The sequence below is a fragment of the Hyaena hyaena genome, unplaced genomic scaffold (genome assembly GCF_003009895.1).
Source record: "Hyaena hyaena isolate Hyena2069 unplaced genomic scaffold, ASM300989v1 scaffold_254, whole genome shotgun sequence".
Taxonomy (NCBI): domain Eukaryota; kingdom Metazoa; phylum Chordata; class Mammalia; order Carnivora; family Hyaenidae; genus Hyaena; species Hyaena hyaena.
Window position 1 is genome coordinate 1,547,276 of NW_024080890.1, and position 27,802 is coordinate 1,575,077.

Below are 27,802 nucleotides of genomic sequence, written 5' to 3' on the forward strand. Positions count from 1 at the left end.
CAGGCTTGTAGGAAGTCAGTCCACTATCTCTACCAACTGGTCTAGAACGAACAATAACATCACTAACAATTGGCCAGGACTTGATTAGTAACTGAGCAGTTCCCTGACCTTTTCCTTTCTTCCAGCTTAGGATCAACCAGAGAAAGCTCGATTTGCACTGATAACCAGTCGCATGGGATGTCCCACTGATGTGGTTTTGGGGTGATGGTGGGGTCTGGAGCTGATGGCCAAGAAAGAATTCTTGAAGCGGTCTTTGGTGCACAAAAGGTGACTTTATTAAAGCCCGGGGACGGGACCTGTGGGCAGGAAGAGTGGCCCCGGGACCATGAGGAGAGACTGGTTATATACTTGGGAGCTGAGGGAGGTGAAGTCAAGGGGAAGTTTCCAATGAGATTCTCCTATGCTAAAAAAGACTCACAGGATACTGAAGGCCTAGCTATTGTCAAGCTAAGGTTGTTTTTCCCCCTAGAAAAGTATTAGCATTAAGACAGTGGGGAGTTTTACTCTGCCAGCCTCAAGTATTTGCCAATGGGCTGCAGGTTATAAGGAAATTTAATTTTACCTGCCATTTCCTTCTGCCTTTGTTTCCCACATCGCAATGGAGGGGTATTGTTGGGGCTCCAGGAAACGGGGTCTATAGGGTTCTGGAGATTAGGCTACTGATAAGATTGCCTCTTTCTTGTAATTTACTAAGATATTTGTAAACTGATGGAGACCCAAGTCGTGCAGGACCGTGATGTCCCATCAGTTAACCATTTCTGTCCCCCTTTCCTTCGTTCTTGGGCAGCCAGGAGTGCCCGAGGAGTGTCACACATGTCCCACCTGGGGTGGGGGGTGTTTGTGGGGGTGTCAGCCTGCCTTACGCTCCCTCAGCACCGCTTCTAGTTAGCCGCCTACAGCTTCTCGGGGCCAGCTGCTGTGACCCGGGCACCCCGGGGCCTCCCTGTTCTCCACTGTCGGCTTTGCCACTCCTCTGCCTGCCTGGGAGCCTTGGCCAAGACGCAAGTCACGGTGGCTGAGTCCTTGGCTATAGCAAAGCTCTGAATAAACAGTCTTTGCTTGTTCTCATGTGGGTGGTCTTTGTTTATTCACACCCACAAGTTAGAGGTCCTTTTAAGTGCAACTGATGAAGAAAGACCTCGACCATAGTTCCATCTCACCAGGGACCTAAAGACCCAGATGGACTGGACTGCACTGGCCTGGCTGGGCATCTACTGTGGGAAAACACTTTTCCAGGCGTTGCGGGGGCCGATAGCTAGATAGGAGGGGGGAAGCTCTGTGGATGGATGATAGGTAGATGGAGGGAGGGAGGGAGGGATGATCGGTAGGTAGGCCATACATGGTGTTGAAGTTCCCTCCTCCTTCGGGTCTAAGGGGGACTGCCCTCACGTTCGGGGTGGAGATGGGACGTCAAACCCTGAAGGGCATCAGTGCGGAAGCGTCTCTGCCTGGAGGTTAGAACTGACTCCTTGCGTCGGGAGACGTTTATAAACGTGAGAAAAGATCTCAGCGGGCACATGTCTGTGGACTGCCAACGTTAAAAGGCCAGAAGAGCCCAGATAGGTGAGGAAGGGCGGGCAGGGCCCACCGAGGGACCCAAGTAGCCCAGGGGAAGGGTCGGAAGGGGCAGTGCTCAGCGCCGGGCAGAGATGAGGCCCTCTTGAGAGCTGGCGCGGTGCACCTTGCGCACCAACTCTTTGGGGCCCTGGTCAAAGGTGGCTCCACGGTACAGCATCACCCAGCCTCCAGCTAAAGCGTCCCGGGACCTGTCCCACGGGGTCCAGGAGGGAGGCTGGTGGGTACCAAGCCCATCCCAAGCCCCGCCCCCTCCCTCTTCCCGGGCGGCGATTGGTCGAGGTGCCCCTCCCGTTGCTATGACAGCACCGAGAGCTTCCACTGGCTCCGCCCCTTCCCGCCTCAGACCACGCCCCCTCTCTTCCCGGGCGGCGATTGGTCGAAGTGCCCTTCCCGTTGCTATGACAGCACCCGCACGCTGCCAGTGGCTCCGCCCCGTGCTTCCCGCCCTCCGCCCGCGCCGGTGGGGAGGCGGGACTGGCCGCGTCTCCTTGGCGACGGCGGACGCGGCGGTGCGAGCAGCGGTGCCTACCTCCTGGGGACGCGCTGGTGGCGGCGAGGACCCAGACGGGGACTAGGCCATGTCGGACCTGGGCTCGGAGGAGGTGGAGGAGGAGGGAGAGAATGATCTTGGGGTGAGAGCTCCGGTGGTGGGGGGCTCCCCAGACGCACCCCCGGAGGAGGCCGGCCACAGCCCCCCGGCGGCCCGGCCAAGGACAGGGACGCGCTGGCGCGGCCTGGAAGTTGGCGGCGAAAGGTGAAACGCGGTGACGTCTTCTTGCCGCGGCCCTTCTCGCCGCCTCCTCCCCTCTCCAGCCCGCCTCCCGTTAAAGGCAAAGATTTCCAAGTCAAAGACTCGGGAAGCCTCTTTCCTGCTGTCAGTCCAGGCAGTCTCCTTGGGTTGGGGGGGGGGGTCACCCCGACTTGAAATGCTGTTCTGTGATGGAGCTTGGCCCCTCGCGGTCAAGGATGATGAAGGCAAGCTGCTCCCTGGCAGCCTTCAAGAAATGCCCAGAAGGTCTCGGGCTCAGCGAAGGCTTCCTGTGGGTCTGGAATGCCAGGCTCTTTCTTCAGTGTGGTAGCAGCCGACCCAAGTCTCTGGCATTGCTCCCTGGCTCAGGCAGCAGAGAGGCGGCGTGCGGTGCACCTCCAGCGAAGTGCTTTTATGTACACGTGTTCACAGATTAGCCGCTCTAACCCAGAGGGCGACCGCTTCTTGGCTGACACGTTGGGAACCCCAGCCACTGTGTGTGTGTGCGCGCGCAGGGCACAGCGTCGGGATAGTTTCAGAACTAACTGAAGAACCTGGCATCTCTGCTGGGATGGACGTGTTGGCGCCTGCGCAGCCCTGTGGGTTAGCTTGGTGCGTCTGACTCTCAGCTTCTGCCCCATTTACTGCCCAGGACTAGTGCCTGCACCACGTGGGGCCGCCTGGCCAGGTGGGAGAGCCAGAAGTGCCAGGGGTCTACATGGTGTCTGGACAGCCAGTGCTGGCCCTAAACAGCAGGACGAATAACAGTGATTGACACTCCCGAGTCCTTGTGCACGGAGGCCGAGTCTGGGACATCTCCTGACCTCCCCATGCTGTCCCGCCTCCTCCTTCATGTCTATTTCCCCCTCCCCTTTACTGGCTTCTCAGTGAGCACTTTGAAAAAATCGCTTGTTCAGGGTCTTCTTCTGGGGGAGCCCAAACTACCACATCTGCCCAGGGAGACTTCAAGTCTGTCTCCTCAAATAGCCCTGCTGACTTATAACTTTTTAGTGCCCGTCATTGTAGCTTAAATCACAGCTGGGGTCATTTTATTTATTTATTTAAAATTTTTTAATGTTTTATTTATTTCCAGGAGAGAGAGAGAGAGAGAGACAGCGTGAGCAGGGGAGGGTCAGAGAGAGAGGGAGTCACAGACTGAAACAGGCTCCAGGCTCTGAGCTGGCAGTCAGCACAGAGCCCGACGCGGGGCTCGAACCCACGAGCCGCGAGATCATGACCTAAGCGAAAGTCGGACGCTTAACCGACTAAGCCACCCAGGCGCCCCAGCTGGGGTCATTTTAAAGGGTTGCCCTCCTGTTCAGCCACCCCAGTGGCTCAGTAGGAGTGCACTGGGAGATCTTCTGAGTGGGATGGGGGGAGCTTTTATAAATTTTGAATTTAGACTAACGCTGCAATAAATGTGTAAGGTCATGCATTAAATTTTTTTTAAGTTTATTTATTTTTTAGAGAGAGAGAGTGTGTGTGTGAGCAGGGGAGAGAGAGAGAGAGAGAGAGAGACAAAATCCGAAACAGGTTCCAGGCTCTGAGCTGTCATCACAGAGCCCAACACGGGGCTCGAACTTACAAACCGTGAGATCATGACCTGAGCTGAAGTTGGAGGCTTAACCGACTGAGCCACCCAGGTGCCCCTAAGATCACGCATTTTTACCTTCCATTCTGAGGAAGGATTTCTGAGCTGGATCATGCAGGGAAAGGGAATCTATAGCAGTGCTTGCATCAGAAGTCCCAGTCGGGTGTTTGAACTTGTGTTGTAATATCCCTGCAGGTGCAGATCTATGTCAAATCATTCCTCTGTACCTTGGCCCTTTTACTATCTGTTATGGGCACTCTGCACTCATGGTTAAGTGTGGAGGAAGGTTTATTTTATGCAGAGTCAGAGGAAACAGGTATATTGCACACTTGTGTTAACATTTTTTTTATTGGTTTACTTTCAAGATATGTAATTATTTCATATGAGTATATGAGTGAAGTTCAAGTCTCTTGATAAGGAGTTCACACTTGGTAAGGAGATAAACTAAGTGGAGTTAGGGACACTTGTGACAGCTGAGCCCTATTTCCTCCTGCGTTCCCCCTGGCTGCTTCCTCTCCCACTGGTGCCTCCTGAGACCTCAAAAGCCCAGGGAATCACTTGAAGCAAGAGTTGTCTTTGCATTTTAAGTCCTGGATTATTGGAGGAAGCCACAGGGAGGGGCCTGTGTGGCTCAGGAACAATTCCACCTACATATGTTATTTCAAACATGTTTCCATAAAGAATGCAATTTGGAACACCTGGAGTTTTGTTTGTAGTGTTAAGGATTAGCATGATACCTTACAAGCTCAGAAGTTGCAGGGAGAGAGTGAGGTTTCCACCAGCGACAGGTTCTAGGTGTGTCACCTTGGACAAATGCCCCGTTGCGCCCAGGGGCTGTTACCTACCTCACCTGTATGATGGGGCTGAGGATTGGGAGAGATTCAATGACAAGCTACTTACAAAATGTTTAATATATCGTTAGTGGTGAATACATAGTAGGTGTGATGGTCCTCGTTTCTTCTGCCCAGGAGTATGAAGGGGACCGGAACGAGGTTGGCGAACGGCACGGACACGGGAGAGCAAGGCTGCCCAACGGGGACACGTATGAAGGGAGCTACCAGCATGGTAAAAGGCATGGCCAGGTCAGAACTGGTGGCGTGAGTGGGTACTTATCTCTATCTAGTGGATATTCTATGGGTGAGTATTAAATTCAGGAATGATATGAATTATGTAACCAACGTGTTTTAGGGGATCTACAAATTTAAAAACGGCGCTCGATACATTGGAGAATACGTTAAAAATAAAAAACATGGCCATGGCACTTTCATATACCCAGACGGATCAAGATATGAAGGTAAGGGGCGCCGGGTGGCTCAGTTAAGTGTCTGACTTCGGCTCAGGTCATGATCTAGGGTTCTCGAGTCTGAACCCTGCATCAGGCTCTGTGCTGACAGCTCAGAGCCTGGAGCTGCTTTGGATTCTATGTCTCCCTCTCTCTCTGCCCCTCCCCTGCTCATGCTCCATCTCTCTCTTTCTCAAAAATACATAAAAACATTAAAAAAAGATTTGAAGGTAAAATGGGCTCTCAAAGCAGATGTTTGTACTGTAGAGGTCTCCTCAGGGAATTGAACTTGTCTGTGGATCTTGAGTGGTAGGAGAGGGCTTAAAGTTCTCCAGGTCAGTCAGTCACTCAACAAACACAAGTTGTGCTCCTCTGTTCACAGGGCTGACACAGAAACCAGAAAGGCTTGATTCATGAGCTGCCCCTGTGGGAACGCTCAGACGGCACCCGACAGGTGGCGAGTGCTCAGTATGTGGCGGCCTGGGAGGTGGCGTCACCTCCCAGTGGGGATGACATGTCCCCCGGGTGCGAGCCACACCAGTCCTCCCCTGTTGCTGAATGAAGACAGAGCCCAGGAAATCTAAGGCAGCCATTCTGCCCGTGTCTGAGACCCAGGTGACGGTGCTAATGCCTCCCCGTCGGAGGGGGGGTTTCTGTCCGTTTCCTCTTTCTTGGAGGGCTTATTCCAGGAGGAGCACCATCTGCTTTTGAAATCAACTTTCAACAATTTAATTTATAGGGTTTGATTGAATTCTTTCCCAACCATTATGAACCTAATCTCATTGCTGTCATGTTTTATTCTCGTGTGGATGTTAATGCATGTGGAGCAACACATAAATACATAAAAAAGAGACTCAGAGTAAGAGATGGAAGGAGTTTTTAACGTGAACTTCTTTGGAAGCAGCTGTGCGTTTTTGTGTCTCCATGTGGCTTTGTCTCTTAAAGGGTGCAGGGTGTGGTCACCACTCAGAGATTTCTTCTCCGAGGTCAGAAGCTGCAACATTAATCTTAGCTCAGGGAGCGGGCAACCTTCCGGTCACAAAGGCTGTGATTCGTCATGCCTGGGCGTTGGCTGACTGCCGTCCTGAGGGACACGGAGTGGGTTCCCGCAGGCTAGCGAGTGTGCTCAGCCTCGGCCCCGGGTATGGGTGCATTTCCGGTCTCGCAGATGCTGAGCCGGGCCTGCTGGGGGCCCAGGCACGAGTGGACGCTCCCGGTTTGTGGGACCACGTGAGCAGAGGCTGGGAGGCAGGGGTGCTTGGCGGAGCAGGGGACGGGGTTGGAGGGGTGAGTGGGTGCCAGACTTTGGAGGGGCATCTGGACCACCTGGACAGACCGTGAAGTGGGGGGGGGGGCGGTGAGGGCGTGGGAAAGAGCAGGGGCTCCCGTCTCCAGCGCTGGTGCTGCTTCTGTGCTCAAGGAGCAAATGAAGGTGAAGGTGTTTAGTAATGAAGTTGCAGAGAAACGGCACGATGACTTGAGGTCAGGTTTCTGGAAGCTCTCGTGTGGCAGGAGCCGGGAGAAGACAGGACGCGTGGCCGTTGGGAGGCCTGTGGAAGAGAGCATGAGGTTGGAGCCAGAGAAACCCGGATTTTCATTCCAGCGCCGCTGTGCAGCCTTGGGCCATGAGCATGACGTCTCTGGGTTGCGGTGCTGTCCCTGTAAACACGTGTGTTGGTTATTACACATCCAAACAAACTGGCCACTGCAGGCGCCAGTTGGCGGGGGCTCCACCAGAGTGACTCACCACCAGGGTCAGCTCCGGGCCCTCCTCCGTGCAGGGGACCTGGCAGTGGACGCAGCCAGCGCGGGAGGCCGTGACGGGGCCACATTTCAGATGGGGGTGAAGTCCTTGGAAGGGCGTTTTTGTCTTAAATGGTCTCCAATCTCCAGAGCTCCAGACCAGGGGCCCCCCAGCGTGGTGGCAGGGTGGGCGCATACGGAGAGCTTCGGAACAGGAACGATGTGCTCCCGGAGGGGAGACCAGCCCGACCCGGGCCACCAGCCAGCCAGCCAGCCGTGGAGATTTCCCTGGAGCAGAAAGGCAGCTGGGAAAACTCCAGCTGACAAGATCGGGAATGATGGGAAGCACAGGATCTGGGGTAGAAAAGCTTTAAGACGCAAGGTGCACACGTAAACCAACAAACAGCAATGCAGTTTCTCAGTGGCCTGCAAGGGAGCCTGCGTCAGGGTGTGAAGGACGCGCTCCAGGAGCCACCCTTCCCTTCCTTAGCTCCTTCCCTCTGCGCCGTTTACTGAGGCCGGGTCACTGTCAGCGGGGCTGGGTCCCCAATGGGTAAACTAGGACCTTAAAAAACTTTTTTTAAGTTAAAAAAAATTTTTTAAATGCTTATTTAGTTTTGAGAGACAGAGAGAAACAGAGTGCGAGCTGGGGCGGGGCAGAGAGAGAGGGAGACACAGAATTGGAAGCAGCTCCAGGCTCTGAGCTGTCAGCACAGATCCTGACTCAGGACTCAAACCCACAAACCGTGAGATCATGACCTGAGCCGAAATCAAGGGTCGAACACCCACGTGCCCCTAAACTGGGACTTTATATAACAAGCTTCCTCACCAGATCTCACTGACTTGAAATTTGGTTTGCAAGTTAATTCTCTTCTTGAACATTGCCTGTAAAGTGTTTAATACACATTTCTTGCCACGCTGCCCTGGAGACTGGCCCTCAGGGCCAGGAGAAAAGGCAGGAATTGCTTGTCAGTTGTGGTCTTTTGCTGGGAAGAAACTGAAGAAGGTCTTGGCCCGGGGCCGTGCGCAGTGAGTCCTTGAGCGCTCACACAAGCCAGCGCTGCACACGCGTCCCCCGCTCCGTGCATGGCCCAACCTTGGCCACAGCCGGATTCTTACATCACAGAAATTGGTGTGGGCTACACGTCTGCCCGCCTCCTCTTCCTGCTTCTTCTTTCCCCATTTTATTTTATTTTATTAAAATATTTTCTTCAATGTTTGTTTTTGAGAAACAGAGTGCAAGAAGGGAAAGGGCAGAGAGAGAGGGAGGGAGACAGAATCAGAAGCAGCTCTAGGTTCTGAGCTGTCAGCACAGAGCCCAATATGGGGCTTGAACCCACGAACTGTGTGATCATGAACCAAGCTGAAGTCGGATGCTTAACCGACTGAGCCACCCAGGCGCCCCCTTCCTTCATCTTTTAAACTGGTGATTTACAAGGACACAATTGTCCCTTAAAAACTCAGCCAAGTGCAGATGCCTGGGTGACTCAGGTTAAGCGTCTGACTCTTGATTTCTGCTCAGGACATGATCTCACGGTTTGTAAGTTCGAGCCCCGTGTCAGGCTCTGTGCTTACAGCGTGGAGCCTGCTTGGGATTCTCTCCCTCCCTTTCTGTCTGCTCCTCCCCTGTTCATGCTCTCTCTCAAAAAATAAATAACTTAAAAATTAAAAAAAAAAAATCCGGACAAGTCCTCTGAGACTTCTGCACACTCTGTCTATCCTCATGGCTATGTTACGTGCAAGCCCCCGTGTCTACTGAATTATTTCAGTCTCAGGATCCTCCATTCCTTCTGCTCGTGTGGTTCCTGAGCCTGGTGGCTGCTTCCCGAAAGCACGGTTCTTTCTGCTGCTCTCCGGTGTCTGCCTCCTGCCCAGAAGGGACAGGCCCTCCCCGACGGGCTCTGTTGCTAGTACAGCAGCTGGTCCATCTCACAGAGTCTCAGGGCCTGTGGGATGGACAGAGAAAACGCATCCAAGTTCCGCATGTAGATTTGCTGTTGGTGGTGGTGAATGTGGGGTTTATTCGTGCAAACACGTATTTGTCGGACGATCGACATATTCGAGGCATGTGAATTCTTCCTCTTCGTGTGGAAGCAGGTCCAGTTTTCCTGTAGTTCAGAAGCTTATACAAGTTTTGAGGGCTAAATTTAAGAAAAAGAACATAAGGGGAGCCTGGGTGGCTTAGTCGGTCAAGCGTCCGACTTTCGCTTAGGTCATGATCTCACGGTTCGTGGGTTCGAGCCCCACGTCGGGCCCTGTGCTGACTGCCAGCTCAGAGCCTGGAGCCTGTTTCAGTCTGTGACTCCCTCTCTCTCTGACCCTCCCCTGCTCACGCTGTCTCTCTCTCTGTCTCCTAGAAATAAATAAAACATTAAAAAAAAAGAACATAAAATTGGCATAAAAGTGAATTTTTATTTGTAATGAGAAATCAAAATAAGTTAAAAAATTTTAAATGCTGTGAACATTATAAAATCTGAGGAAGTAATATATGAATTTTTAATTTTTATTTAGCTTTTATTTTATAATTTTTATTTACTATTGTTATTCTTTTAATATAATTTATTGTTAAATTGGCTTACATACAACACCCAGTGCTCATCCCCACAAGTGCCCTCCATGCCCATCACCCCCTTCCCCTCCCCCCACACCCATCTGCCCTCAGTGTGTTCTCAGCATTCAAGAGTCTCTCATGGTTTGCCTCCCCCCCTCCCCCACCATTTCCCCCCTTCTTCTCCCCCACGGTCCTCCGTTAAGTTCCTCCTAATCCTCCTATATGTGCAAACATATGGTATCTGTCCTTCTCTGTCTGACTTATTTCACTCAGCATAACACCCTCAAGGTCCATCCATGTTGCTACACAGGCCAGATGTCATTCTTTCTCATTGCCATGGAGTATTCCATCGTATAGATAAACCACATCTTCTTGATCCATTCGTCCGTTGATGGCCACTGAGGCTCTTTCCATGTGTTGGCTATTGTTGAGAGTGCTGCTATGAACATTGGGGTCCATGTGCCCCTGTGCATCAGCACCCCTCTATCCTTTGGATAAATGCCTAGCAGTGCTATTGCTGGGTCATAGGGTGGATCTAGTGTGAATTTTTTGAGGAACCTCCACCCTGTTTTCCAGAGGGGCTGCACCAGTTTGTGTTCCCACCAACAGTGCAAGAGGCTTCCCATTTCTCAAGTTCATGTCTGCTGTGCCTGTAGCATGCCTTTTCCTTACTTTTCTAGCAAACAACGGAATGTCTATCTGACAACAATTTTGTAATAACATTTTCTAAAGAGAAAATAGAGAATTCTATGTCCTGTCTTTGATCAAAAATCGATAAAAATTAGCTTTCTGAAAAAAGTATTCACTGTCTAGAGAAGAGTCACTGAGCTTAACTTGTCACTAGCAATGTCGAGTGAGTCTTCAGGATACTTGTCGACTTTGGAAATCTCTGTTAGGTTTCTTTCATCCGTGGGCTGGAAGGATGAACGTTTGAGGACGTTGTGAATTTCCCAGGGCAGGAATCAATCTTCAAGAATTGGCAACATTCACTAACTACTCCGCTGCGGTCATTCCGGCAGGGGTCTTGCGAATTTTATGCTATCTTTGCCAATTCCAGTATTTCTTACCAAGTCAGCAGGAAATAGGCAGGAGCCTGCACGGAGGTGAGTCGGCAAGGACAATTAGCGATGGAAGAGTCCTTGCACAGACACTGGTTGGCAAAGGGGTGGCGTTACCTTGCAGGGAGCTGGCCCACAGGCGGGGCGCCCGCACGCCCAGGCTCGGAGGGGGTGCTGGAGCTTGATAAGGAAGGAGGTGGAGAATGGCACCAGAGGGTTGTTGCTGGATCGGTGAACCCGTGCAGGCAGAGGGAGGGTGGAGCTGGGACTGCTGGGGGCCGGGCGGACCAAACCCTGGTTTGAATCCCGGCCGCGCCACTGAGCGACTGTGATACCTGCTGTCGGCGCGCACAGGTGGCCATGGCCCACGTGGGTGCACCTGCCCAGGCCTGCACGCAGTGAGACCCTGACTCCACTTCCCTTAACCACGCCGTCCAGCCGGAGGGGCAAGGGGCAGCGGGGCGTCACAGTGGGAGGTGAAGGTGGCAGCGGGTGAGGCTGTCCTTCCCTTCTCAGCCGGTCTGCTTTTGTGTCGTCCCTTGCAGGGGAGTGGATGGATGACCACAGACACGGCCACGGCGTGTACTACTATGTCAACAACGACACGTACACGGGAGAGTGGTTTGCTCACCAGAGGTGCGCCTCCCCCAGCTCTGTAGTCCGACTTACGTAATGAGAACGTGATGACGCCTTAGTAAGAAGCAGGGTCACGACCAAAGCCCGTTAGCCAGCTCTTGCCAGGCAGTTCAAACCCTTCACGGCTTTAAGGTGGGCACGCCAGGTGACACATTCCGGGGCGGGCGCCAGACATGTGGTCTTTCACTCGAGAGCCCTGGGGACAAGGAGGGCACAGAAGAACCCTCCTGGGGACAGAGCCACAGCTCCGGGGAGCGCTGCGTCTTCCCAGCGTGAAGCGGCGGACTTGAGGGAAGGTCCTCGCCGTCCAGGAGGTGACACCCCTCCCACGCGTGGGCACACAGGGCCAGAGCCTGCTTTGACGGGGCGCAGGCAGAGAAGCCAAATATAGGCCACGTCCGACTTCAATGTCTGTCTTAGAAACCTGGGCGGGCTTTCACGATGTCGGAACAAAATAAATTGTGCGCTCTGTCTTCACCAGGCACGGGCAAGGCACCTACTTCTACGCAGAGACGGGCAGTAAGTATGTAGGTACCTGGGTGAGCGGACAGCAGGAGGGTGCGGCCGAGCTCATCCACCTGAACCACAGGTACCAGGGCAAGTTCTTGAACAAAAACGTAAGTCAATGAGCGGCACCGTGTGCTGATCACACACACACTAGCCTCCTGCCCCCCGTCTGTGTAACTATGTGAAGGAAGGACACTGAAAACCAGGAATCCTCCCGCTCCCTCCAAATACAGGAAGTGGGCAGCTCTACCCCTTCCCCAGCCTCTGATGACTACGGAGGGCAGTGTGGACGGGGGCAGAGTAGAGAGGGAAGTCCTCACACTCCCCCAGCAGTGATCCGTCCAATCGTTATAATATCCTCCTCCCTCTCATATATGCTCCCCGTCATGGGTAGATCAGACATGGAACATTCCCTGTGGTTGAGCATGTGGGTGTTTTGACTTTCTTTGCCCTGGGAGGCCCGGGGCCGGGGCCCTGGGGAGGCAGCTTCCTTTCTGCAGACTAGCCCACCCACCCTGGGCGTGGCCTCAGGTGTGACGCTGTCCAGTCTGCCGTGCTCATGACTGGTCGTTTCTGTCTGCAGGGCTCTGTGGTCTTGCCCGAGGCTGGTGGGGATGCAGAGAAACCCCCGATAACTTAGCACCCACCCCGCTGACATCATTCGTGGCTTTGAGCAGGCGTTGGGCAGAGACTTTCCCTGAAGGAAGAGTTTCCCGAGCAAATGAAAGGTGTTAGAAGTTGACGCGGGGAATATTTAACTGATTTAAATGAGTTGCCTCAGACTCTCTTAAAACCGTTTTCGTTTCCATAGAATTCATGCCCTAATTACAGACTTTACTTTTTTTTTATTAAAAAAATTTTTTTAAATGTTTATTCATTTTTGAGAGATGTAGCATGAGCAGGGGAGGGTCAGAGAGAGAGGGAGACACAGAATCCGAAACGGGCTCCAGGCTCTGAGCTGTCAGCACAGATCCCGATGTGGGGCTGGAACCCATGAACCGTGAGATCATGACCTGAGCCAAAGTCGGACGCTTAACTGACTGAGCCACCCAGGAGCCCCCAGATTCTACTTTTAAGTGTTTATAAAACAGCACATTTTCCCCCAAATATATATGCTGCATATGTAATTCCCAGTAAAATTCGCATGGGATACTTTTTGGCATGGGAAGGTATGTGGAGGAAAGAGAGGTTGACAGAAGTTACTCAGGAAGAGTTGGTGACTGCAGGGAGCCAGGACTAACCTGGAGAACAGGAGCTTTGTTCTGCAAGGTAGTGAAAGTTTGCTAGTAACACACACGTTCAGCCGACCCTTGAATGGTGTGTGGTCAGGGGCGCTGACCCCCACACAGTGGAAGATCCATAGATAGCTTTTGACTCTCCCCAAACTACTAATAGCCTGGTTTCAGCTGGATGCCATACCAGTGACATAAATAGTCGATTAACACACACTTTGTATGTGGTAGGTATTACACACTGTATTCTTACAATACGGTGAGCTAGAGGAAAGGACATGTTATTAAGAAAAAGGAAGAGAAAATACACTTACAGCACCATATTGTATTTATTGAAAAATATCTGCATACGAGTGGACTCGCACGGTCCAAACCCGTGTTATTGAAGGGTCAGCTGTCCATTGCAGACACGTGGCCCTTTGCCACCCACCTGAACTCCAGCCTCCAGCCCTCCCTTCTCCCCCCTGCTTCTTCTCCCAGGGCCGTGTGACCACCCCCTACGTCTTTCTGTGCAGCCCACGTGCACACACTCACATCTGGCTCGAGGGCTGTCCTTACATACGTGGGATGGCGTATCAGGACACGAAAACATACACGTTTGCGCATTTGGGGATATCTGTGTAGGTCAGACCCCGCAATCGCTGAGTTTACAAATATTGGCATTTTAAATTGTGATCAGTGCTGGCAACTTCCCTGGCAAGCTGTGCCAGTTTGCACTCCTGCCAACAGCAGCCTTTAACTTCTTTGCAAACCCGATGGGTAAAAAAATACTATCGCGTTGTTTTAACGCGCTTTTCCCCGATTCCTAGTGAGGTCCAGCATCCTTACACACTTTTGCTACTGGTTTGACTTTTCCTCAGAGAATGACCTGTTCAAATCCTCGCCGGCAAATTGTTAAAACAAATTTAAATCTGTGGTAAATAAAACCGAGATAGCAGGATGGAGAAATAGAGATCAGTGACGTGGATTAGAGTCGAGGGGCAGATTCAAGTGCAGACGGTAACTTGAAAAGGGCGTCATTTTCAAGTCCGTGAGGACCTGATGGAGAGAAGTGAAAAAATGGTCCCAGGAGGACTTGATAACCTTCGGGGGCGGGGGGGGGGGGGATCAGGGTTCCTCCTTCAGCATTGGATGAAGACACGTGAGAATAGGAAGAAAGGTTTAGGCATGAACAAAGTCACAGATAGAAAAAAAATAGGCGAATGTTTATTATCTTTGAAATGAGGAAAGAGGACTCTCTATACAGAAGTAGAAAGGAAAACCCAGTAGATCTGGTTGATAAAAATAACCCCCTATTGATTAGAATGCACTGTAAAGAAAATTGAAGAGATACACGGCCAATAGGTTAGAGTATTCGCAACATTAATATAAATACATAGCACTTATTTCCATCAATGTGATTTAAATGGTACAAAATGTTGAAAAAAATTCAACCCTACTGATAGCTTAAAGATGTGACTTCATGATGCGATCCGGTTTTTATATGTTAAAAAAAAGTAAAGATAGAACAAAATGTTAATGCCCAGGAAAAAAACAAGAGTTTGACAAGGAGCTCTTAAGTGCTACTGTGAAAGGGATATTATTGGAGCCTCATTCTGGTCAATATATTTAAAGAAATGTGCGTCTACATCTTTTGTGTGTAAATATGTACACAGTGTATGTGTGTGAGTGTGTGCGTGTGCTGCTGCCCAGAAATTCCACTTCTGACAACTTCCCCGAGAGAAATGTCAAGAGTGGATATAAGATGTGACCTCGCACATGTTTCCTGCGATGGCCTTTGGCCAAGGATAGTATCAGCACACCAAGTATTAGCAGTAGTACATGGATGAAATAGGTTATAATAATTCTTTTTTAAAATAATTTTTAATGTTTATTTATTTTTGAGAGAAAAAGACAGAGCGTGAGCAGGGGAGGGGCAGAGAGAGAGAGAGGGAGACACAGAATCTGAAACAGGCTCCAGGTTCTGAGCTGTCAGCTCAGAGCCCGACGCAGGGCTCGAACCCACGAACTGTGAGAACATGACCTGAGCCGAAGTCAGATGCTTGACCGACTGAGCCACCCAGGAGCCTCTTAATAATTCTTAAAGAAAATACCAGGTTGACAATGGGTTATGGAAGAAGAGTTGTAAATAGGCGATTCGTTTCTGATCCAATTTTTATGTCGAAAAATCTGGCGCTAAGTTTGTAAAGATGATCGCAGTATTACCAGTGCATCTGTCTCTAGCTGGTTTGCCTGTGGGCGTCAGCTCGGCGAAATTTTTGTAAGAAATTCATGATTTTCATAAAGATAAAACGAAACTTTAAGTACCAAACTGACAGGTCCTATACTTGGCAATTCCATTAGCTGTGAGTTCATAAAGGCTTTCTTTGACCCGCATTGGACTTCCTGCTACGTGACTTAGGGCAGGTTTTCCGGGGGGTGCGAGGGGGCGTTTCCGCAGCACGTCCGCTCGGCGTTGGGTGGTGGTGAACACTGAGTGAGACATTCTCCCTTTCCCTTTGCTCGTAGCCCATCGGGCCGGGAAAGTACGTGTTCGATATCGGATGTGAACAGCACGGGGAGTACCATCTGACAGAAACGGTACGTGGCTGACTGCATCTCATTTCTATATCCGAGGGCGACAGAGCTGGCCCGGGCCATGGACCAAGGACCCGACCAGGCTGGATGGGAGTGGGGCCAGCCGTCCGCGTCCTTCACGCCGTCCATCTCCTTCTCTGCTGGCTTTGGTTTAGACCCGAATTGCCAGGACTGAGTGGTATCACTGCACAGAGCTCTGTCAGGAGGAGCTGGCTGGCCCCGAGTTGGGGGGCTGTGGACGGCATCGGGCTCCAGAGGTGATGCCTGGAACGGGTGGCTGCGGTCCCCCCAAACCCCTCCAGCGTTTTTGTCCATTTGTTCGTCTCCGGTACTCACAGTAACGCTAACACGACCTGGGTTTTCCCTGGTTAATGCCAAGAAGTTCGACCATGTTTCTACAAAACAGCCCCCTCCCCACGCCCCAGCATCGTTTCACCTGGATCCCAGGTCGGGTCATCTGAGCGAGAGGGGCTCCCAGAAGCCGAGGTGCCTACCAGCAAGGAGAGGAATTTGTCGCCCCCACGGGACACAGCCCCCTGCATTTAAGTCCACACAGAGCCCCACCCTCCCCCCCGCCCCGTGGTCAAGAAGTGTGAACACAGTTAATTGCTGTGTTGTTAGATCACGACAGTGACATGGCGAGGGCTTGCTGGGCTCGCCCGGGGCTGGAAGCCTCGTACCTTCTTCCTGGAGGAACCCGTCGGTGGAACTCATTACCCTGCCCCCACTGCCCCCCGAAACTGGCCTTTATGGTCTCATGAGTGGCTGCACAGTTATTTTGATTTGTGAAGCAATAAACACTAAACCAGCAGAGTAGTGGGTTTTCGTGGGTCCAGGGAGAAGTTCTTAGGGGTCAGGGCCTCAGGATGCAGAGGGGAAAGCAGGAAGGGCATGATGCCGCTAAGGGGGAGAGATGAAGCCACGGGCCCCCAGGCTGCTCCTGCCCAGGGACAAGCCCGTGTCCAAGCGCCCTATGCTTTCTGGGACGGTGACTGGGGCTGTGACAAAGCGGAGAAACCTGAGTGTCACGGTGCGTGCAGGACACGACCCGGCGGGCTCGTCCCGGGCCCGCAGCATGGGCCTCGCCTGGGAGTGACTCGGGTGACCCGGCCCCGCCCTGACGCCCAGGTGCAGCCGCTCTGAGCTGCGTCTTCACGGCTCCTCCGCTGATGCTGGGGCACGTCCCCTGGCCACATGCCGTGGGGGACGGAGCACAGAAGTTTTGAGACCAACCCCTCTACTCTGAGTGACTCCGCGGAAGTAGTAGGCAGGTGTCTGCCACTCTTTGTCATAGGCACGCTCCTCTCTGTGACAGGGACGCTTTCCACACTTGTGGGCTGATACTCAGATCTTTGGAATTTCGTGATGGCTGCGAAGCTGGGGAGGAGCTGGTGGCTTGGCCGGGTGTGCACATGCCGGCCGCTGACCAGTGTCGGGATTACACGCTCTTACGAGAGGTCCCACGGTTAGAGGTGATCGACTCTCGCTCTGCTTTCGCGGAATTCCATTCCCCCCCCAGAATCCCTGATTCTAGAGCTTTCAATGGCTAAGCCCTTCCATGGTTTATGGTCATCTTAGGACCCTGGCTGCCCTTTTCTTACAGCCGAGCTGCCTTGTCACACATAAGGGACCTGAGCGCCGGACGGTGTGGCCGAGAGTACGGGAAGGCTCCCCGGGTCTGGGCCGCTTCCCAGCTGCTCCAGGAGGGTGGGGATGTTGGCTCTGGGAGCTGTTCTCGGAATGCGTGGGGCCCCCCAGACCCGCCCTCAAGCCCAGATCACGCCGGGGACGGCGGGCTGTCAGGCCGACCACAGAGCCGCCCAGGGACAACGCCCGAATGCCCCTCACTATGAACATCCCACAGCGAGTTCACATGGTAATTTTACATTTTTAAACCTAAAATAGGATAGAGGAGAAGAGGAGGAGGAGGAGGAGGTGACGGTGATGGCCGTCACCCCAAAATGGAAGGCCACCAAAATCACAGAACTGGCTCTGTGGACGCCGACCCTCCCCGAGGAGCAGCTGCCTGCGGACGGGGCGGGCCAGGAGGAGGCCCCGGGAACCGAGGGTACGGGGTGCGGGGGAGGGCGCCTCCCCTCTGTGGGCCGGCGGCCGGCGGGGCCCTGGGGATCAGACTCGGCTGGTTTCATGTGCAGGGTGTTGTCAGGGGCCGGAACCTCCCGGGGGGGGGGGGGAAGGAGCAGAGGCAGCGACCGGCTGGAAGGACAACGCGACTGGCTCCACGGGAAAGCCCTGCGGTTAGGAGCCACCCCCTTGGTCAGCGACAGGCCACGGGCAGGGGCTCGGGCAGATCCGAGAGCAGCGGGGCGGCAAGTCCTTCCTGAGGAGGTTGTGGCCTCTGTGACCGGCCTGGGGGTCTTCCTGACAAGTAGCCACGCCGCCGTGGGTCGTTGGAGAAGGTGACCCCTGGCAAGGGTCCTTGCGTTGCAAGTGATTGAAACCCAAACCCAAACTGGCCTAAGTGTAATTATACTAACGTGCCAGGGTCTGAACGGTAGGGGGTTCAGGGGCGCGGACTTGCCAGGGTCCCTATGGCTAGGGTGTCCCTATGGCTGGGGGTCCCTATGGCTGCGGGGGTCCCTATGGCTGGGGTGTCCCTATGGCTGCGGGGTGTCCCTATGGCTGGGGGGTTCCCTATGGCTGGGGGGTCAGCGGCACTGACGTGTGGGGGTCCCGATGGCTGGGGGTCAGCAGCACTGATGTGTGGGGGTCCCGATGGCTGGGGNGGGGGTTCAGGGGCGCGGACTTGCCAGGGTCCCTATGGCTAGGGTGTCCCTATGGCTGGGGGTCCCTATGGCTGCGGGGGTCCCTATGGCTGGGGGGTTCCCTATGGCTGGGGGGTCAGCGGCACTGACGTGTGGGGGTCCTGATGGCTGGGGGTCAGCAGCACTGATGTGTGGGGGTCCCGATGGCTGGGGGGTCAGGGTGGAGGTGCAGCCCCGGGCACGTGGGGGTCAGGCCTCAGCTCTCTGGTCTCCGTGTGTTCCCTCCCCTCGGAGAGCACTGCTCCCCGACTTCATCAAAGTGTTGCGGGTCAGCGCTGGGACCCGGGGACAGAGCTGCCCCACCCGAACCCCTCGCCAGGAGGGGGCAGGCGCTCCAGATGCAGGCTGGGCTGGGTGACTTCGGGCGGGCTGGGGGGGTCCCCGAGGGGTGGCGGGCGCCCTTGTCAGCAGGGGCCACCTGAGACGGGCCTGCAGCCCACGTGACAGGGTCTTCGTGGCTGCATCCCAGGCGGCGGGGAGCCAGCGGAGGACGGCCAGGCTCTGCTGGACACTCCCGAGGGGGAGACGGACTTCATGAGGCTGGGGGAAGACGACGGAGACGCCGCCAGGGAGGAGGGGCGTGAAAATGGCCGCGAGGAGCTTCGATACGACACCGCCGACCAGGGTGAGCACCTCGGGATTCCCCGAATCTCTGAAGCTCTTCCGAGAGCTGTGGGCGCCACCCGGAAGTTCAGAGAGGACTCTTCTTCAAACCCAATTTCCTGGGTCTGATTCAAGGTGGGCCTGTTGGGGCGGCGGGAGGGGGGGCAGCGGGGGGACAGCGTGCCCCGGCCAGTGGTTGGAGGGCCAGGGCCCCGTGCTGTGGTCTGTTTCTGTTGCAAATTAAGAGCAAATAACTTTCCGAGTTTTTTTTTTTTATGTTTTATTTATTTTTGAGAGAGAGATAGTGTGAGAAGGGGAGGGTCAGAGAGAGAGGGAGACACAGAATCTGAAGCAGCTCCAGGCTCCAGGCTCTGATCTGTCAGCACAGAGCCCAACGCGGGGCTCGAACCCACAAGCTGTGAGATCATGACCTGAGCCGAAGTTGGACACTTAACCGACTGAGCCCCCCAGGCGTCCCACTTTCCGAGTTCTTTGAAGGTACCTGACATGATGAACTCCTGTACAACAGGTTCCAACCTAAACGCGGCAGGCGCTCGCAGAGCCGGGCTTCTTGTGGGCGGAGATTCCCAGTTCCCAGCAGCCCCGGACAGGCCCGCGCTGGCGGCTGGGCAGCCCGTGGCCGAGGGGCAGCTGGTGACCTCTTACTTGACCCCTGCCTCCTGTGTGTGGGCCAGATGCACGAGCTGTGTGAGGGGAGTAGGCTGCGCGCGTGGAGGTGGAGTATTTAACGGCATGGAGAGGCTCCATCCATGGAGGCTGTGGGTCACACCAAGCGTCCCTGATGGGAGGACACCGTGGTGCCCGGCTGGGGGAGCTGAGAGGCACCAGGGGCTGACGGGAAGTGAGTGGACAATCAGTGATGTGCCTGCGTGTGCCCGTGTGTGTGCTGTGTGCGCCTGCGTGTGTGCCTGCGTGTGCCTGCGTGTGTGCATGTGTGTGTGCCTGTGTGTGTGCCTGCTGCGTGCTGTGTGCACCTGCGTGTGCCTGCGTGTGCCTGCTGTGTGTGCCTGCGTCTGTGCCTCCTGCGTGCTGTGTGCCCCTGTGTGTGCCTGCTGTGTGTGCCTGCGTGTGTGCCTGCTGTGTGTGCCTGCGTGTGTGCCTGCTGCGTGTGCCTGCTGCATGCTGTGTGCACCTGCGTGTGCCTGCGTGTGCCTGCTGTGTGTGCCTGTTGGGTGCTGTGTGCACCTGCGTGTGCCTATGTGTGTGCCTGCTGCGTGTCCCTGCATGTGCCTGTGTGTGTGCACCTGCATGTGCCTGTGTGTGTGCTGTGTGCACCTACGTGTGCCTGCGTGTAACTGCTGTGTGTGCTGTGAGCATCTGCATGTGCCTGCGTGTGCCCAGTAGGCAAGCATCTCATGACAAGAACCCAAACTGGAGATTTGACATGATTCTGACATTACGCCTGAGGCTCTCCCTGCTCACTCTTCTGAGATGTTACAGAGTTTTCTGTTTGTGACATCTCAGAAGAGATGTTAACCTGTAACAAGGTAACTCTCGATTTCCTGAAACATGTAAGATAACATCTCACCAGAAGGTAGTGAGTCTCCACTTTTCTTACTGATGCAAAGGCCAAACAGTGACTCCTGTTTGCGGTGCTGGCTGAGTATGGACAGCATGTGGCAGCGGGGACGGCCCTGAGCTCATGCTGGCCCACATGAACGTTCTTAGCATGAACCTGGACACATCTTTTGCCTAGTTTGTGACTGGTACCAAAGAAAACCCGCAAAAGTCTGTATAAGATAACGTTGAACATTCCTTTTTTTTTTTTTTTTTTTGCCTGATAAATGCTTAATCTTTATGATATTATTCATTGCAAAAGACCTGTTAGCACACAGAATTTCAAAATAGAAAAAGAGAATGTGGGACATACTCATGTTTCTTTGTCCCCGCACCCCCCAGAAAATGCTAATTTTGAAGACGACGAAAGTAAGCAGTGAGAGCGGTCGGAGCCAGAAGCAAGCGGGACGAAGGGGAGAACCAATCACAGACACGCTGACCCCCGGCCAGCTGGCGCGAGGCTGTCTGTCTTTCTTACTTGCTGTTTACATCGTGCAGTATAGCAACAATAGCAATAAATTTCTTCCTCATCCTTTGTTTATGGAAGAGCCTTCTGCTTCCCATTTCTTTAAACCAGAAGCCGCCAGGTTATTCTGCTCTTGGTTCAGTGCTGTTTTCTCCTGGGATAGAGAAAGGGGTCCCACGATCCAGACTCCGCAGAAGATGGATCATGGCAGTGGCCTCCTGGCCGAGCTCGTGGAGTAACTATTTACCGAAGCTTCTCTCTCAGGTCCTTCTCAAGAAAGCTAGGAAGACCCCTAGAAAATAACTCCATGTGCAACGCTCACAGAACACAGCAGGATGATCAGACTCTGGGCTTGAGCAAGAAACCGCCGGCTACCACTGGAGGGGAGGCTCCTGGCCACCCTGTCGCTCCAGCATCCCAGTGTGGGTTTCAGGGGTCCCTGCAGGTGGTTGAAGGGCGGGGCTGCCCAAAGGTGTGGCTCTGGCCTATGGTGCCAACTCTTACGGTCCTCTGGTGGGCCAGGGGCTGACGTCTAGGACACGCTGTCACTGTCCTGGCCCCTCCTGGCCGCCCGGCACTGCCATGAAGTCCTGAGCTCCCAGAGGAGCCCCCGTGTCCTGTCTTCTCCAGCTCCATGAACCACATCCATCTTCCTCCAACCCTGGAGGAGAGTGGGGTCTTCATCACCCTAGAATGGCCTTCGTAGCTGGTGTGCCCAGCACTGCGCGCTGTGTCTGGTCATCAGGTCCCCGAAAAAGGGGGCCTCTTTAAGAACAATGCATGATGAACACAGCGTCCGAGCCTCTTCACAAAAATGCACACAGCATTACGATTCTAAAATTATATCCAGGCAGATACTGTTTTAGAATAAGAAATTTCAAAAAAGAAAATTAGCAACTCAGAGACTGGTGAGTCCACAAATAGCACGTCTAGGAAACTATCAGAATACGGTGTAAATTCATCGTATGCTCTGTGCTTGGCTCCTCCTACGATCTTCCTGTAGGGAGATCGGCGAGGTCATCACCATTTTTCCGTTAGCGTGGTTTATAATTCCTGGCCATTGATGGTCTGGAGCTTTGAGCTTCACACCCCACATCTCTTGGCTCACGAAACTACCTTGGATTGTGCGCTACTAACAGGCAGTCCAATAGATCCTACTGTCCGCCGAAAATTGTGTGTGGTGCATCATCGTGTTCCTGACTGGAAAGCATCCAGTAGATGAAATAATTTCAACACACTGGTGCCTGGTGCCCCTCAACGTCCATTCCTCCATTCCCACACACTCGGTGCGGGGTCCATGGGACACGGGCAGATGGGGACCTGACCTTTGACCCCATGCCTACGTGTCAGAGTGCTGGGCAAGTCACCCAAATGGGTGGCAGGAGTATTTCCGGAAGCTATTCCAGAGCAGCGAGGGAGAACTTAAGTACACCTGGGAGTTACTGAAAACCAGTAACACACATGTATTCCAAAAAGCCACCCTGCCAAAGCCATCCCTGATTCGGCCCTCCCTTAGTGTGTGTGTGTGTATGTGTGTGTGTGTGTGTTACAAGTTTATTTATTTTGACACAGAGAAAGAGAGAGCACAAACAGGAGAGGGCCAGAGAGAGAGGGAGAGAGAGAGAGAATCCCAAGCAGGCTCTGCACTGTCAGCACAAAGCCCGACGGGGGGCTAGGTCCCACGAACTGTGAGATCATGACCTGAGCTGAGATCAAGAGCTGGACGCGCCCCCAGGCACGCCCTCCCTCACCGTGTTCTAAAAGTGTCTATGGTGGCTCCACTGTCCCCCATCACAAGGGGACAGGTGTCTGAACACCTCAGAGGGAGAAGAGACCGAGGACTTAGAAGGTGGCTTGTGCCAAGTGGACAGAGCCTGTCCCCGTGAAAGCACGCAGCCAGGTGTGGAGGGGCCTCAGGCTGGTGAGCCTCCACACCTTCTGTCGGGCGTGGTCCCTCCCACCTTGCTGGTTTGGCTGGTTTGCAGGACGGAGTCGCTGTCTGCAGACTGTGGCAGCCCCTGGTTATGTCTGGGCTCCTTTAGCTTATTCTGCTATCCCCTGCAGTTCTCATTTCTGGAAGTTATGGCCAAAGGCTTGGTGGATTCACCGCTCATGAATGGTTAGCTCAATGCCCCATTCCGTGTGGTACACTTCCGCGTCATCCGATCAGAGGACGCAGCGTGCCTGGCTGATCCCTGCCCCAGCTCAGTGCAGCCTGGTCCCTCCTGTCCCGCGCAGCCAAAGGCGGTGAGTCTGCCCTGAACGCTGACATCGTGCGACCTTCGGATCCCCACCACACTCACCGACCAGCTCCCACACCAGCTCCTGGTCGTCGTACAAGTCAGTTTTATTGTTACGTCACTTTCCTGGGGCTGCCGTCACAGGTGACCACAAACAGAGCAATTCGATCAACAGACCCTTATCCCGTCACAGCGCTGGAGGCTGGGACATCCAAACCTGAGCCCTGGGGGAGGGTCTGTCCTTGCAGCTCTTGGCGGAGCCGGTGCTTCCCAACGACACCAGTGCCTCCTCGTCTGCCTGTATCACGTCTCTCTCTGCTTCTCTCTTGTGAGGACCCTTGTGATCGGATGATCTGGGACCATCTCTCCATCTCAGGACCCTGGAGTTGATCACACCTGCAAAGACCCTGTTTTCAAAGAAGTGAAATTTACAGATTCCAGGGGTTAGGACCTGGAATCTTTGGGACCGCCACGCAGACCATTACAATCATGGTTTAAACAGTGGTTTTCGGAGTCTACTGTCCCCTCTACATGTATTAGGTAGAAAAGTGTGGATTTATTTGGTTCCCATGAAATACAGTCCTCCTGGGAACACAGGATAAACATTCTTTTCCTTCCCTTGAATAATTTTAATGGCAGAATATTAGCTTAATGGATGCTCCAAATGGTGGCAGATTGGTCTGTTCTGGATCTCTCTCTCTCTCTCTCTTTTTTTTTTTTTCAATTTTGTTTATGAAAGACAGAGAGAGAGAGAGCGAGAGAGCGAGCATGAGCTGGAGAGTGACAGAGAGAGAATCCCAAGCAGGCTCTGACGTTGGGCTCGAACTCATGAACCCTGAGATCACGACCTGAGCCAAAATCAAGAGGCAGTTACTTAAGTGACTGAGCTGAGCTGAGAGGGACGGCTCGGGCTCCCAGTAGCTCCTCATACTTGCTTCTGGTCCTTTTGACACAACCCATCAGTCCTTGAAAATTTTATTACATTTTCCCAGTGGTTTTGATGTTTTGTAATTTATTTTCGTGTAATTTCAAACCGACAGAAACTTTGCAAGAGTAGCAGAAGGAACGTGTATATTCTTCACCCAGACGCAGGAAAGGTTTCCATCTTGCCCCGTTTGCTTTAGAGAGAGTGAAAGAGAAAGAATACTCTGTGCGCATAAGCTTATACACGTGGTTCCGGAGTCACCCCTGTCCACGGACGATACGTCCCCAGAGCCGCGCACAAGCCTGAAACACGGGTATTAGCCAACTCCATACAGACCGTTTCCCCTATACATAAATACGTGTAATGAAGTGTAACTTAGAAGTCAGGCACAGGAAGAGATTAGCAGCAATAAGTAATAACAGCATAGAGCAACGATAATATCTGGTAAGGAAAGTTATGTGAATGTGGTCTTTCTCTCTCCGCACTGCACTCCCCCCTCCTGTGATGATGGGAGGTAATAAAACGCCCACGTGATGAGGTGAGCTGAGCGCAGCGACGTTGATGTTGTGACCTAGCGTTAGGCTACCATTGACCTTCGGATGATACGTCATCTGCTTCCAGATGGTGGTTGACTTTTGACACAAAATGAACAAAACCTTTAATTTTTTTAAGTTTATTAATTTGAGAGAGAGAGCGCACACGTGGGCGAGGGGAAGAGAGGAGAGACAGAATCCCGAGCAGATTCCGCGTCATCAACACGGCTCGAACTCACGGACCGAGAGATGGTGACCATGACCTGAGCCGAAGTCGGATGCTTAACCAACGGAGCCACCAGGCGCGTCTGCCTCCTTGTTTTCTTCACAGAGCCCTGGATGAGCAGAGCTTCGAGGCCAGGTGACTAACTGGGCAGAGGTGCCCACAGCTCCTGGATTCTCCGCTCACTTTCCAGGGCGTGGCTGCCTGAGCCCAGCCCTCTGGCTCTTCCGACTGGACAGGGGCCGAGGTCGCTGCGCGGCTGCAGTGGCTGCGGGTTGGAGCCACACGAACGGAAGTCACCCATACCAGCTTTTCCTGCCGCTGCCGGCTCTCTTCTCGAAGCTGCCTGCTGTTCGTTCCGTCCCCACTTGTACCAGGGCCGTGTTTCGTAGCCTCCCCAGAGCACATAGCTGTTGTCCCTGGGGGGGGGGGGGGGGCTGCGTCCCGAAGTGAGACGATTGCAACGCTCTTCTTGGCCCCAAGATGAAACGGTTCCCGTTTCAGGTTTCTGACGCCAGGCCTGTCCCCCGGCCTCCGCCACCTTATGGCTTTGTCCCCACCGGAGACGTCCTGGGGGCTGGTCCTTCCCTGAATGATTGCCCTCCTGGGTGAGGTTCCTGGGCCCCGTCTCGGAGAAGCTCCCGCACCTGCCAGTCTCCCTGCCCCCCTCTCACGCCGGGGCGCCAGCCCCCCAGGCCCCTCCCGGCAGGTGCACGCACTCCAGTTCTTGCTTGTTCACTTGGTTTGGTCTCGGATTTGGAGGGGCAGGTAGGGTCTTCCTGGTGACCAGCCCCCACCTGGGGGCCATCCTGAGCCACCTGTTTGAACAAGAGGTGCTCCTACCACCCAGGAAATTCCACGGGATTTAGGAGCTCGGTGTCAGGATGTTAAATGCCAAATATCTCTCGTCACACAAGAAATTGTCAGGGTTTTAGGATTTTAAAGAACAAAAAACCAAGTCACTTTATTTCTTTATTTAAAATTTATTTTATTTTATTTTAGAGAGAGAGAGAGTGCACAAGCAGGGGAGAGGGGCAGAGAGAGAGAGAGAGAGAGAATCTTAACCACATTCCACATGCAGTGCAGAGCCTGATGCGGGGAACGATCTCGTGCGCCGTGAGATCATGAGCTGAGCCAAAATCAAGAGTCGGATGCTTAACCGACTGAGCCACGAAAATGTAAAGACCTGATTGGCTTCGCTGGAGGATTTGTGAACGGGCAGCACCCCAGCTGCCACATGGAAGGGAGCGCCCAGGAGTCGCACAGAACACAGAATGGAAGCCTTTCGGAGGCGGAAACGGGCAGGATGAGGAAGTTATTAGCAGAAGTTATACAACTGTCTGAGGCAAGGTCACATTCCCTTGGGAAGGCAGGGGCGGGGACGGGGGGGTGGGGGCTCGTCAGGCAGGCCACCCGCCAACGCGGATCAGGAAGTCCCAGGCTCACCGTGCACAGTCCCCGCCGCGGGGCCGGCCACAACGTTGTCAGGTGGGTACTAAGTCCTGGTGGGACACCACTGCAACCTTGCACGATTCTCCTCTTGGTAAATGGGAGGTGAAGATAAGCAATGTTCATGATTCTTCGATTATCAAGACACAGTCAAATCAAACCCACGCTTCCACAGATAGTGAAATGGGAACTTTGGGTTCTGTTTGACCAGGACTGTCTTCAGGTGACTTTCTCAGTGCCCTATCTTCTGGTGAGGACAGCTTCCCACTGGAATGGAAGACACTGTCCTCTGAGACGGGGACCCCAGCAGGAAGCAGATGACAGTCTGCAAACAGGGCAATTCAAGGGGGCTCTTAGGAAAGGGAGGGCCTTGGGGCGCCAGGGTGGCTTAGTCGGTTAAGCGTCCGACTTTCGCTTGGGTCATGATCTCGCGGTTCGTGGGTTCGAGCCCCGCGTCGGGCTCTGTGCTGACTGCCAGCTCAGAGCCTGGAGCCTGCTTCAGTCTGTGACTCCCTCTCTCTCTGACCCTCCCCTGCTCACGCTGTCTCTCTCTCTCTCCCTCCTAGAAATAAATAAAAATATTAAAAAAAAAAGGAAAGGGAGGGCCTCTCTAGAGAGGTGTGAACTGGGTGTAGAAAACTGGCTTAGGTCTGGGAACTGGGAAGTGTCACCACCAGGTCCCTGCTCGGCAGGCAACCACACGTGGCCTCACACGTCACACCCACACATGTCACACAACACTTTGAAGGAATCTCCTTCGTGTCCAGGGACCCCGTGGGCAAGGAACGAGCCACACACAGGCCAGTGGGTCAAGGCACCGTGGCCTTGCTCTCCACGTGCCCTCTGGAGGTGTCCAGGCCCTTCTGGTCCCTGGTGGCTCGGAGCTACCCCCACTCTGGGATCCCATTAAGCCCTCTGTCGTAGGAGGTCAGGGCAGGGGCCGCGTCCCCCAACATCCCCTCCAGGCTGCAGAGGAGAGCCCGGGGACAGCCCGGGGCTCTGTAAGAACTCCACGCAACCTTCCTGTCCTCCGAGACCCCTGAGGCAGGAGGCTACAGTGAGGGCCTGGCTGAGTCATTTGCAGAGAACGGATCCGTTTCTCTGCTTCTGTGTCCTGAACCTTTGACCTCTGTCCTGTGCAGCAGCCCAGGACCTCAAACAGTCTGAGCTCATGAATTCCACACCATCCCTGTCCGGGCTTTAGGTAGTCAACCAGGTGACTCACCGATTACACCTCAGGACTTGCGCCAACACGCGAATCGCAGGTGAGGACTCTCACATCAAACCTGCCAACGAATCTCGACGAATTCCCCCCGTGTGGTCTGGCACTTGCTCCCGGGTTCCTGCCGGCATGCTGGGGGTACCCGAGGTCTGCCCTGTGTGGGCAGCCCCCTCCTGGGCTCCTGTGCGCCCGCCACCCCCAACCCAGGTCTCAACTCTTCTCTGGGGCCAGAGCGATGAGAGGCATAGGAGGAACCGACAGCAGATCTGAGGCA

General features: G+C 53.9%; 1 protein-coding gene across 1 annotated transcript; it reads left to right on the plus strand.

Moving 5' to 3' along the window:
• Nucleotides 1-2,037: 2,037 nt before the first annotated feature.
• RSPH1 (radial spoke head component 1) lies at nucleotides 2,038-21,016 on the plus strand. Its single transcript, XM_039245413.1, has 9 exons — nucleotides 2,038-2,210; nucleotides 4,886-4,999; nucleotides 5,106-5,211; nucleotides 11,097-11,187; nucleotides 11,669-11,804; nucleotides 15,435-15,506; nucleotides 17,409-17,571; nucleotides 18,759-18,914; nucleotides 20,813-21,016. The coding sequence occupies exons 1-9, from the start codon at nucleotides 2,157-2,159 to the stop codon at nucleotides 20,848-20,850; spliced, it is 930 nt and encodes a 309-aa protein (XP_039101344.1). The 5' UTR covers nucleotides 2,038-2,156; the 3' UTR covers nucleotides 20,851-21,016.
• Nucleotides 21,017-27,802: the final 6,786 nt, after the last annotated feature.

Bases quoted from the DNA above. Each gene is read 5' to 3' on its own strand.
- RSPH1 (XM_039245413.1), top strand. From the start codon at position 2,157: ATGTCGGACCTGGGCTCGGAGGAGGTGGAGGAGGAGGGAGAGAATGAT. The intron at 11,188-11,668 runs GTGCGCCTCCCC...TGTCTTCACCAG, and splicing joins GAGTGGTTTGCTCACCAGAG to GCACGGGCAAGGCACCTACT. The intron at 17,572-18,758 runs GTACGGGGTGCG...GCTGCATCCCAG, and splicing joins GGAGGCCCCGGGAACCGAGG to GCGGCGGGGAGCCAGCGGAG.